The 13,804-nt window shown below is 39.9% G+C and overlaps 1 protein-coding gene across 1 annotated transcript in view; it reads right to left on the reverse strand.

Moving 5' to 3' along the window:
• Positions 1-13,804, reverse strand: part of ATRNL1 (attractin like 1) — a 1,064,110-nt gene that overhangs the window by 581,117 nt on the left and 469,189 nt on the right. Inside the window, exon 21 of the mRNA XM_077821844.1 lies at positions 20-72. Within this exon, the coding sequence (XP_077677970.1) occupies positions 20-72 (53 nt within the window). The remainder of the gene's footprint in view (positions 1-19; positions 73-13,804) is intronic.

Below are 13,804 nucleotides of genomic sequence, written 5' to 3' on the forward strand. Positions count from 1 at the left end.
GAAACATTTAAATACTCACAGTAACACGTTCCCCTGAGTGGATTTCCAAGGTACCTATTTTCAGAGTCACAGCTGCAGAAATAAAAATGAACTGAATTACTATTAAACACATTTTATAATTTTAATACAACATTAGAGTGAACATTTTTTCCCCAAATGTAAGGGGACAGTTTTAACTTAGAGGTGGGGATAAGTAAATGTTTAAGACATTTGATATAAGATAGTTCCAAACAAATGAAACAGCACTGTCTTTAGCTATGTATTAAATTCACAGGTAATTTGAGATCTGGAATGTATATACTGAGAAGTTAAGATGAGAGTTCAAAATCTTCAAAATTGTTATATCGTTCATTTTGTTTTGTTCTACAGCAGTAATATACTATACAGTTATTCTTTGTTAACATGCATAGTTTCAGCCAAATAGTCTAAAACCCAAAAACAATAAAACCAATTTTTTAAATAATCTGTTTTAAAACAACACTGGCAGAGGCAAAATAAAGAAAATGCTATGGTCCCTTTCAAAATTCACATCCTGTTTGCTATATCTGCTGTAAATTACAGCTATCATCACCTCCCCTTCATGTTCTCCATAACTCACTTCTTAGCATGGCAGAAATGGGGGGAATGGCCATTTTTGGTGTGGTTACACACACTGTAGGGATGTAGGATACAAATAATAAATGAGATTGTTCAAAAAACATTTATGAATATTCTTAGTCATAACTTTTATGTTTATTTCACTGCTAATGTATAACCAACATCTACTCAGATGTATGCAGTCACAATTCAAATACATCTCGAGAAATAGACTTTTCTAGAAAAATACAGAACCCGAAGAACTACACTATGGCTTTAGGTTACAGCCCAGAGGAAGTGGTGGACACCCTTCAGCTGCACCATTCTGCCCAAGCTCCTGTTATGCTGAAGGGGGTAAGAGTAATTTGCAACACCCCTTTTTGGGGTGCAGCATACTCCCCCATCTACCCAGCTAGCTCTGCTAACCAGCAGAGAGTGCTACACAGAGGAAGAAGCCATGATTTTACCTGCTCCCTGCCACTAACCACCCATTTCCCACCACCTGCTCCCAGAGGGTAACATCTGTGGCAGAGCCCCTGCACTACACTGAGCACCAGGAACCAAAATCCAAGAGACCTTAACCTAACTGTGAAAAGCTCCATTTCAGCTCCCTGTTCCGCTAAGTGACTCTCTTCCATTTATGCCCAGTCTAGCCCTTAAGCAGCTGAAAATATACAGTGCTCCTACTACCACTGCTCCAGAAGTCTCAATGCCTCATTTGTTTCCTGTCACGTGACCCAATGTACATGGAATGCCTTCAAGTCACCTTCCTCATCGCATTCAAATCCCTCCTTGAATATTATTTCTGCCATCTTGCCTGTGAGAAGTGGGGGAATAAAAAATGGAGCTGTCCAGATGTGTTCTTGCCTTACTACATAACCATGACCTCTTATTACTGTTACTCTTCCTCTTTTCTCTGTTTATCGTTTTCACTTATGTTGCAGTTCAATTGTGAGCTCTTAGAGTGGGCAGAAACTATATTTTTGTTTGTGTTAGGTGTCAAATTCATTTTTGGAGCACTGAGAAAATCATTATGATTAATTATAATTTACAACAATAATAATTAAATGAGTAAGAACATGAAACAAAACCCAGAATTCCCTAATGTCTCTAAACAGATCCTCATAGTCAAAGCGTGTTGCAACCAGCCTTTCATTGATTAATTTCTTGAAGTAGTTACTTGTATTGCTAAATAAGATGGAGCAGTAGCTATTGTGTAGGTGACAAGGCATATCAATGCCAGAAGTTGAAAAATATCCCTTTCCTATTTATAAAATAAGTTGTTCTCTTCAGCTTTATAACTCTTACGAAATAACCTACAGAATTTCATAGTGATTAAATGAATAAGACTAAGAAATTACTCTAAAAACCTACATAATTCAATAGAAAATGATAACCTTTCTCTTGGTTTATGAACCATTCCACAGAATTCTCTAGCAGAGTTATAATTTTCTATTAAATTGTATAGGATGGTTCAGAAAACCAAGAGAAAGGTTATCATTTTCTATTAATGTCTATAGAATGTTTTCCCTATGGGAAGGTCTGGAACAGTCATTGTCACTTTTTGTTTTTCATTGCTTTGTGCTCTTCAAGAAACTTTGGTTGCAAGAGAATGTTGCATTAGATTTATTTTATTTATGAGCAATATTGAAAAACTGCTTAACTTAGATGTCATACCATCTAGCAATTTCCTGAATCTGGAGTATACTCTAATTATAACAGCTTAACTCCTAAGAGAAAAACAATTTAAGTTTTAATTTTCTCAAGTTTGTTTTGCTGTTGATCTCCTTAATAGTTCTCACACATAATATTTGGTTGTTATTGTGCTCATTTTATTCAAAAATGGGGGAAAATACCAGTGAGTCTTTGTTACAACATCATAGAAGAAAATAAGCATCAATGGCATTTACAACATAACTTGATTCTCCCATGGAATTAATGCAGCTTTTCAGAGTTTTGTCTATTATACTTTCCAACCAGCTTCATGTACCAAAGGACAAGAGAATAGCACCCATCGCCCTGAAAGAACTGTTGCAAATTACAGTTTAATGGCAAATTTCTCATTCCGTATAGCTAAAAACTTCCTAAAATTAGCACTCCAGGAAAAGTATTATGCTAGACACAGCATTCCAAAATTGTTATTTTTTGTTCATCTTCTCAGTAACCTCATCATTTATTAAGTGCATACATATTGTAGTACAGACAAAAACAATGTTAAAACATTATTCATGTCACAAAGTCAAGCACTCAGTCAAGCATTATGCAACCTTGATTCAGCCCCCTTGTGTGTTCATTATTATACAGGCAGGCCTGCCGACAGGGGGGCAAAAGAGGCAATTGCCCAGAACTCCACCCCCCCCCAGGACCTCCCGCCAGCAGCGGGCCCCACCGATCAGCTTGTTCCCATCCCCCCTAGTGCTGCTGTCACCCACTGCTGTCAACTGTTTGGTGGCCTGCCGGAGGCACTGGGGGGAGGGGGAGGAGCAGGGGATGGGAAGAGGTGGGGTGGACTTCTTGAGCACAGCCCAAGCTGGGTGGGGAGCGGAAGCTGCCTCCTCCCCAGCCAGGCTCTCTCAGGCAGCTCCTGGGGAGGGCTGCAGAGCAGAGATCGGGAGGGGCCAGCATTAAAAGCAGCTACCTCCTGCTCCTGGGCTGGGCTCCTACTGCCAGGGAGAATGACAGAAAGGGCGGGGAAGGGGGGCAGGTGCAGCAGGAGGACAAAGCAACCTCCCCACCCCACCCCCCGCAGGTAACATGGGGTGGGAGAGCACGGTGGCCCTGGGCTGGGCACCTGCCCTTTAAATCATGCCCCCGCACTCTGGGGAGGCACCAGTTGTATATGGGGTGCCCTCGGGAAAGGAGTGGGGGGAAGGAGCCTAGGATGGAGCAGGGTGGGGCGGGTGTCAAGCACCCCCCAGGAAATCTGGAAGTCAGCGGCTATGTTCCTAGGTGTGCACGGGGTGGTACTGGCGGCAGCAAAGGCAGCCAGGCGGACATGTGGAAGCCCAGGCCGTGCCGGAAGAGTGCGCCCAGCAGTGCAGCCGGCAGCTCACTGGGCACCAGTGGGGACCCATTGACTGTTCCACCCTGGGACCCAGAATTCCTGTCGGCAAACCTGATCAGATATATTTTCCACAGGACCCCTGCTTCAATCAGTGACCAGGCTGGACCTGCTCTGGCAATGAATCAGGGATGGGCAGTGAAAAAGACTGTTGTCTATAGAACCCCTTCCTCAACTGATTTAGTTGGGGATTGGTCATGCTTTGAGCAGGGGGTTGGACTAGATGACCTCCTGAGGTTCCCTCTAAACATTATATTCTATGATTTGCTGAAAAAATTTCTTCATGTGGCATCACACTGACACCCAGATGGTTAATCAGACCCCACTACATAGACCTCTGCCACTTGAAGTAACATAGTAACTGATAGCAACAGTAGGGTGTCAGCCTCTATGTGGACTAGCACTAGAAGGGGATGAGACTCATTGCTTGCCAAATGGTTTCAGTTAATTGCTGAGAGCAGGGGGAATGGTGAGATTCCTCCTCTACACAGCCTCTGTGCCAGCAGGAGGGTCACAGAGAGTGTGAGAGTAACAGACTCCCTCCTCTCAGCTCCAGTACTTGGCCCTTTTCCAGCCTGGAAAAGCCGCAAACAGGCATTCCAGGCAAAGTCTGGCTTAACCCCTATAGCTCTGTGTTGGCGCATGCTCAATCACTTAGGTAGAATGTGTGAGAGAATGGGGCAAACTCAGTTGTTCTCTGTGGAACTGAAGTGGAAGGCTCAGGTGAAGTCTGGTCAAAACTAGAGCTGTGAGAGGCTCAAGAATGCTCAGTTTGAATAGAATCTTCAAGAGTTTCCCTGCTAAAAATCAAAGGAGTTTCCACTGAGAGAAATATCATTTTTCGAAAACTGTTGTGGCCAAATCTTTGCAGATTTTTATGGAGATGGCATAAGGCGCATCCCTAACACAAAGTCCACTCTCTGTCAAATGTTAAGTTTTTGCTCCAAACATGAAGGTGCTAGAGATATTCAAAGAAAAAGTCTTAATTTTTTAACATGGGTACACCAACGTATTTTTCTCTGGCTTCATTTTTGAAAATGGCTGGACGATTTTGGCTCAAATTTTCCCAAAAAATTCAGTGAGAGGCAGATATCTGGCATAGAAAATTTATCTCAATTAAAGTTCTGACAAAATTATAAGCAACTGAAAACAGGGACTTTATCATGGGCAGTGTCAGGCAATCTTAACAATAGAATCATAGGACTGGAAAGAACCTCAAGAGGTCATCTAGTCCAGTCCCCTGGATTCACAGCAGGAGTATTATCTAGACCATCCCTGACAAGGGGTTGTCTTACCTGCTCTTACAAATCTCCAATGATGGAGATTCCACAACTTCCCGAGGCAATTTATTCAAATGCTTAACCACCTTGACAGTTATGAATTTTTTCCGAATGTCCAACCTAAACCTCCCTTGCTGCACTTTAAGACCATTGCTTCTTGTCCTATCCTCAGAGGTTAATGACAACAATTTTTCTGCCTCTTCCTTGTAACAACCTTTTTATGTACTTGAAAACGGTTATGTCCCCTCTCAGTCTTCTCTTCTCCAGACTAAAAAAACCCAATTTTTTCAATCTTCCCACACAGGTCATGTTTTCTAGACCTTTAATCATTTTTGTTGCTTTTCTCTGGACTTTCTCCAATTTGTCTACATCTTTCCTGATATGTGGCACCCAGAACTGGATGCAATACTCCTGCTGAGGCCTAATCAGCATGGAGTAGAGCGGAAGAATTACTTCTTGTGTCTTGCTTACAAAACTCCTGCTAATACATCCCAGAATGATGTTTGCTTTCTTGGCAACAGTGTTACACTGTTGACTCATATTTAGCTAGGAAGCAGTACTGCAAAAATTTCCCATTTTGAATGTGTGCAACTGATTGTTCCTTCCTAAGTGGACTACTTTGCATTTGTCCTTGTTGAATTTCACCCTATTTACTTCAGACCATTTCTCCAGTTTGTTCAGATAATTTTGAATTTTAATCCTATCCTCCAAGCACTTGCAACTCCCCCCACCAACTTGGTTTCGTCCACAAACTTTATAAGTGTACTCTCTCTAAATCACTGACCAAGATATTAAACAGACCTATACCCAGAACTGGTCCCTGATGGAACCCATTTGAGATGTCCTTCCAGCATTACTGTGAACCACTGACTAACTACTCTCCGGGAATGGTTTTCCAACCTTATAGTAGCTCCATCTAGGTTGTATTTATCTAGTTTGTTTATAAGTCATCCATGCAAGATGGTATCAAAAGCCTTACTATAGTCAAGATATACCATGTCTATTGCTTCCTCCCATCCACAAGGCTTGTACCCTGTCAAAGAAAGCTATTAGTTGGTTTGACATGATTTGTTCTTGACAGATTCATGATGACTGTTACTTCTCACCTTGTTATCTTCTACCTGTTCGCAAATTGATTGCACGTTGATTGACTGTAGCTGGTGCTACAGACATGCCTATAATAAAAACTCTCCACTCTCATGGAAAAGCCTGTGGGTGGATTTCAATTAATGAAATCTCCACAAGGATCCCTCCACTAAACTCCACCCTAACCATTTCAGCAGAAGAAATGTTTTCCCACCCACCTCAACCCCTGAAGAAAACATCTTGCCCTCAGATCTGCAATCTTCTGGCTCTGCTATGGCCTCTCCTCCTGGCTGCAAGGTAGCGTTAGATCCATGGGAGGGGGAATCTCTACAGAAAATATACCACCAGACTGTGTTAACTTTTCTGCATAAACTCAAGGGGGCCAGACAAAGATGATGTATTTGTCCAGCCTTCAGCCCCAACCCCAGTCTACAATCTCTTCTATTTCCCCAAAACAGATACTGGAGCCATGGAAGGCTCTCCTCAATACATCGCTCTGGAGATGATGAGCAGAGGCAATAACAGCACTTTTTACTACTGTACTTGACCTTTCATCCAAAGATGGCAAAGCTCTTTAAGTAACTTGATTTCTCACATAGTCTCATAGCTTGAACATAGGCATATAAAATTACATCCAGTTTTTGGGAATATCTTTAAGTTGGCAATTTTGAAAAGAAGAGTTACGGCACAATGCTCTATTTATTTTCTTTTAAAATCGGAGCATTTTAAAGGATCTGCTTTTCCTTCCCTGTCATTAAGATTGTTCAAAATTGTCTATTGCAGTAGCAAGACTATATATTGTATAACAGGTATAATTACATGATGCAAGTTATTGTGAGCTAACAGGACATTTTTGATTGCTCTGGCCCTTATATGTTTCAATGATAGAATTAGATCACAAGTTAGGCAGTATTCAGAAAATACCATATTTTATATCCGAACACAAATGTCCTTGATTTTATAAAACAAAAAGGAAAAAAATATGGACTATTCAGCTTACACAGATTGAAATTCCTTGATCTGAATCTATGAGACTTAATGCTTTATAGAAAAATTATAATCAAAACCTTTTTAAATCTGAACAGTCTAGAAAGTTTCAAGATTCACATATAAGGTTACCCACTTTAGGAATCACAATGATTTAAATGTTCACAACTTTGAAGTATTCTGACTACAATGCCTGTCCAAATGATCGTTTTTGTATTATACTGTTTTTATTATCTGCTGTCTCAGACTATGACCCTAAAAGTAAGCATTTTACATCTAGGAACCCGTTATTTGTTTGGTAAGACTCTGTACTGAACTGTTCTGTATTTACCTATAAAACTACACAAATAATAACTTCTTACCGTGAAATGAAGAGGTATTTAATTAGGGGATTCCTTCAAAAATTTAATCGTGAAAAATAATTCTGTGACAAAGCAAATGTATTATTTCTAACAGGAAACTACTCAAAGTTTATTGAATTCCACATCAGTAAAGCATAATCTATCTATACTGCTCAATGGAAAATACTTTTTTTGGAATTCTCCTCTTTTTTCTTCAAATAATCTCTCTTATCAAATTTGTGTTAATGATCTTCTTTTTACTAATCCATGCTAACTATCCTTAATTAAATCTAGTATTTCCACATGTCAAATTATCCTGTCCTTGATTATGGACTTCTCACTCCCCAAGCATGCAGATCTTTTATTATAATTATTATTTGTGTTACAGTAGCAACTATAAGGCTCATTGTGCTAGCCATTTCTCACAAGCATGTAGTGAAACAATCACCCTGAATAATTTATAACCTAAATAGGCAAGACAGACAAGGGGTGAGAGAAGAAACACATTAAGTGAAGTGGCTTTCCCAATGTCACAGAGCAGGTCAGAGACAGAAGCAGGCACAGAACCCAGGTCTCCCCATTCAGTGGCTTGTCTATCAGACCAAATTGCCTTCCACTAGCATGTAGTTGACTGGATCTTCGTCGATTCCCATCCCAAAGATATCATACAACATAACTTTGATGTAAATAAAAATAAATATATAAACCAAAAAAGCAAGTGCACATAACTTGAAAATATCCATACAGTCTGTCTAAAGCAATGTAAATATCAATGCTTACAGAGATGTTGAAAAAAGAGTGAATTATAAGAAAGAAAGAATTTGACTGCATTTTTAGTACTTAATGTTTTGCAATTTAATCTCACATAAGTATCCATTTTTGCCTCTAAGAACCATTAACTCCTGCAAACAGCTATAGAATTGACCTTCAACACTCCTGAAGGAAATATGACAATGCAATTTTACAGTTAGCCATTTTAGCTGTTCTGGCATAATGCAGGAAGAACTGATGTAATGCCTGTAATATAAAACCAAGCTAAGCAATGCATTGTACAGCAACAAAATATTTTGATATACTTCCTTTTTTGTGTGTGCTATTTTCAGTTGAAAGATACCACTTAAATGTATAGTTTTTCAGCGCTGTAAAAAATGAATGAAATAGTTTTTTTTTAAAGTAACCTGCATTTATTTGTTCATAAGAATACATACTCTAGCCTCCAGTTCAGGTCTACCTAGTAGTTTGATACTCTTTGTACTGTTCTATTAAGCATGTGTATTGCTTTTTATAAGTCAAGAAATATGGTTTCAATTACAAAAGCCCTATTCCCTGAATTAATTCTATCATTATAGTACTTTAGTTATTACAGTAATTGTTTTGTACTTTTAAAAAAATCCAATATATTGTTTTGAATAGTATCTACTTTCAAATGCACTTACAGTATTTGGTTATACTTGACACATATAGTATATTTCAAATCTTCGAAGCAGGAATTACATTAGATACTTTATATATGCTATAGGACTATGATCATTTGCTTTAAGTGGTAATAATGAATTATCAGTACTGCTCTGGCATGTTTCCAAAGATACATCTCCTATTTTCAAGGACAAAGGGAAGAATGTTTTAAACAGATTACTTACAAAATCTATGGCTTGTTCATTGACCTTTTGATGGCCTGTTATTTCCAGTTATTCTCTAACCCTTTCAATTCGTTTTGTGGTTAGGTATCACATTTGTTATTTTTGTTCTAACCAGTTATTTTGGTTCTTTTGAAGTTCCAAGTTGTGGTGTACCTGTTAAGTTTAAAAGCACATGAACTTAGGAAGCCCCCAATGCCAACCTATTTCAACGCATCCTCTATGTTAAAGGTCGCAACCATATGTGGATCTTATGCTTTAGCTTATCATCATCTATCTACCTAAATGACAGCCAAAATATACTCTAATATAAACCTATAAACCTATTATAATAAAAACAAATAAGCAAACCCATAAGAAAAAAAGATATATAGGCAAGCAAGCAGGTTAGCCTTAGATGTATCTCATGAACCTGTTATGTACATCAGTTCATTGCCAGGACACTTCTGTGGTTGAATAATGTACCTGTAGTCAGAACTTCTCCTTAAACTGTATTTTCAGCTCCCCAAATACTTGGGGTTTTCCATTGGGCTGTTTATCTGTGCAAAGTTTGTCTGTTCAAAGTTCCTAGGCCTCAGGCTTTATGCTAATTTTCTGAAGCGGATGTCTTACAGGATACAGGCCTGTAGGTTTCTTGCATTACTGCAGAATATAATGCAAAGCAGTGAATATAATAAAGGCAAGCTAGCCTACTGGGCTACATTGTTTTAATTTATGAAAGCACCTATCATATTGTCTCTAGACACTTGATGGTTTAAATATAATCTTTTACTAAACTGCACTAGGCAGTGTACTGTGTCTATACTGTGTCCCATCATAAGCATGCTTCTATGCATGTTGATTGAATATCCCAAAAAAGTTGCACGAACACTGAAGACATTCAATTATTGCACGCTTTCAAGGAGTATAACTTAACAAGTAAAGAGTCAGAATTTATTGCCTGTTTCCCAGCAACAAAAGGTGCACTGTCACACTACTGCTACTCTTCATACAATATAAGCTATGATTAATTTTACAATAGTGGCTTCTAGGATATTTTGGATCAATAATAATGGTTGAAATGACTTCCCTGTGCAGGGGACCAGCACAAGTCCCATGCACCAAGCAAGTCCCAGTTAAGAAGTGCATGTAAATTGTGCTGGCCCTCTACACAGAAGTGAATTTCACCCAACCTGAACTAATACAGGATTTCTGAGGGGCTTCTGGATATGCCCATGGACTGATAGTAAAGAGTGAAATAACAGTCCTGAGGTCAGTTTATGCAGCACCAGGAGAATGCAGATATATTGAAATAACCTTGTGCAAGATAGTGCATAGGCGCATTGCCATATATGGGCCCATTTCACTCATTTTGTGAACCTTACACAAAAATGCCACATATCTCAAATGCCCATGCATAGTGAGTTCTCACCCTAATTTGAGATTGGCACCTTTGGGTGGCATTTGCAAGTTAAGTTCTCTCTGAGTCTTTCAGCTAGACTCAGACTGTTGAAGAAAATAGACAAGAAGTTTCTAGGGAGGGCAAAGTGAAGGGATCCATTTGAGTCTGATTGACTCATGGAAACTGGATATCTTCAGCCTAGGAGATCCATAAGCATCACCCCTTATGGCAACAACCCTCACCACCATCTTCCCCATATCTGACAGAACCTAAAACCAAGCTAGATTTAATCCTAGCTTTTTAAGGTCCTAGCATTTTCTTGGGGAAGAATCTTGACCAGGGTGGCAACCTTGTTCTATAGCTCCACCTGACCCATGATTAATGAAGGGCTGGTGACCCATATGAGAAGAGCTGCAACTGAAGAGTGGTAAACCCTTCATTCAAATGAATCCCACTGCCACAAATCAGGATTCTGGGACACAATACTATAAGTGTGGCTGGTTTTTCCTCTAGCCATGGCTGTGTTTAATCCCAAACCCTTGTAGTTTGGAGAAGATGGGAGATGTAGCTCACATCCTCCTCAGAGAGAATATTTTTTACTCAACTATCTTCCAAATGGACACAGTTTCTGTGACTCTCGCAAACCATTATTACATGTTCAAAACACGTGGTGCAAGGTCTTGTTATCTGTATTACATATTGACTTCTCATTCCAATATCTTAATCATGGCTCTCAAATTCCTAGGCCACTTTTAATTCTAAATTAACTTTCTTGGACTGCTCCTGTAGAAACCCAGGGAAGGTAGGATTCTCCCCAGTGGAGATAATGCCGCAGTGTTTCTCGGTAGAAGAACAGTATTTGGCATCACATAATTCAGACAGATGAGACGTCTGGTTCTTCTGAGTCCAAACAGCAGGCTTCAGAAGGCTGATCCTCTGCTTCCCCGCCCATACAGCTTGAATTGAAGCATCATCAGTGTTCCAGGAAGCACGAACACTGCATGCACGAGAGCCCTGAGTTTAAGAGGTAGTGGGAGTGCTGGCATCAAGACCACAGTTTACCACACTGACAACACTGACTCTCTGGGTATAAGCACTGGCCTCAACAGAAAAAGTCCTCTGACTGCACAGAGAAATCCTACTTTTGCCAATGCAGAGTGACTGGGCCAGCTCAATGAGCAAATATTGATACCTAATTTCATTGACCACACCTCTGCTTCAAACACATGACTGCAAGTGGAGAAAATCCAGAGGTCTTGATCTAAAACTGCCTACATTTTGGCGCTTTGAAAGAAATGCAGTGAGGATCTACTGGCTCTCTCTAAATGTCTTCTGCATCAGCCTCTTGCATGGACTCTAATAAACTGGTGCTCACTACCACTCAAATTCTCATGCCTCTACAGAATCAATAAATCAATGCCTGGGGAAGCCCTCAGCTTCACCTGTAATACTGCAGGATGGGGAACTGCCTCACTGGGTTTACCAGAGGTGAAGTTGGGTCTGCACCAATGCACGTATTGTTGACACTGAGTCCTGGAACTCAGGGGTGTTTACACTTGTAAGCTCTCTAAGCCAGCCTCATTATTGGAGCTTCCCTGGTGAGCCTCAATGAGGGCTTGAAGGTGATTCCTCTTTTATCAATCCTCAGGATAACAGGCAAAGAGGTACTGGGTGTCTAGTGAAGAGTCTGAGCGTTGGCTGCAGTGGTACAGTAATCTGCAGGGATTTCTTTGCCGATTGTTGTCAGCAAAAAACTGGCTGAGTCATTGAGAGGAAAGAATTTACACTCACCTGGAGATTGTAGCACCACAGCCAGTAGGGGGCCTGGCTCACATTCCACTTTGCTTTCACACCTTTCAAAGATCAAGCTTACAAGCTTGAGTTCCACAAGCATCACACTAAGAAGCTAAAAATCAAATGTGAAAATTCTGTTCAGATGGTGTATCTGGTGAACAACAGTTTCTGTACACCTAATTCACAGACATATTATGAGGCTTAACCAATTGTCTGTGAAGAGCTTTGACAGTCTCAAACAGAAGATGTTATATAATGGCTAAATATTACTGGTTTTTTTTCCTAATTCCTTAATCTGTAATTTCTCTATGATGAAGCAAGTAAACTAATAACCTACTTACGTGCATGTCACTGCTGTATCTAAAAGTTTCTTACCTGTATTACCATCGTACTCTATGGATCTCTACCTTTTGCATCCATATTTAATTTTGTCACCTCTTTGTTTTATTTCTGAGTCTATGAACAAACAAATTGGTCCTAATTCAAAACATGGAAGCACCTACCTGTTCACTTCTCTATATTGTTAAGGAAAAGTTAGCACATGTGACTCCATTTTGGTTTGGGGCCCACCATTGTTTAAATGCCAGCACATCATACATCAGGAGGAGTAATCCTTAGATATTGAATCCCTGTGAAAATCCTCCTCCTTGTCTCCAGCCTGCCTTGACTCCCAGTATCTGGTTTTTGTCAGTCTCTAACTCCCTGTCTCTTGGCCTTGATGTGAGGCCTCCCATCCTGATAATAAAAGTTACTGATGCATGGCTTTAGGACCACGCTGTGTAATTAACATACTGGTATAGCACGAGGAATGCACCAAGCAGGGATAGGTGGTAGATAAGACAAGGGTTTGTTTATTGGCTAAGGTTTCCGATGCACGAGGGCAACATGCTTTGCTAAAAGGTATATAACCTTTGTATAATCTGCATTCAGGGTCCCCTCCTGGCTAGCAGGGGGGCACCACGCTCGAGCGTAATAAACTTAGTGTCTTTTGGGAACTCTGCAGTTGTGGACTTTGTTTCTGTGCCTCAGCCTAGATTCGAACTGTGCGTGACCTATCAGGTATAATTCGCAGCACTGGTGTGCGTGTCCTACCAGGTATAATTCGCAGCACTGGTGTGCGTGTCCTACCAGGTATAATTCGTAGCACTTGTGTGCGTGTCCTACCAGGTGTAATTTGTAGCACTTGTGTGCGTGTCCTACCAGGTGTAATTCGTAACAATATTCCAAGCTGCTTCCATTCACAAGCAACCTCTGTTTTAGATATCAAGAGAGTTCTTTGTATCCCTCAAGCTAATGGTAATCTAAAAGTACCAGGATTAATGGTTTCAGATGGGACTTTTTAATAAAAGGATAGGGGAAGATTATTTGTGTCTTCTTATAAATGCATATAATTATGTCCTACAAACAGCATTTTTTTCAGTAGATTTTTTTTCAGTAGAACTCGTCTCCTATCTACTTAATTCACTAAAAAGGCCTAGATCAGCAAGACTTTCTTATACAGGCCAATTTCACTTACCAGTAATAAAATAAAAGATTCTAGCTATGTATATAGAATATCTATTTCCAGTTTTTCTTTATGCCATTCAAATGCAATTCCTCCAGGAAGGCATAGGATAAACAACATTACAAGGCTTTTAAATACTCTTTCAAGTTGCAATATT

This window comes from Eretmochelys imbricata, chromosome 7, assembly GCF_965152235.1.
Source record: "Eretmochelys imbricata isolate rEreImb1 chromosome 7, rEreImb1.hap1, whole genome shotgun sequence".
Lineage (NCBI taxonomy): Eukaryota > Metazoa > Chordata > Testudines > Cheloniidae > Eretmochelys > Eretmochelys imbricata.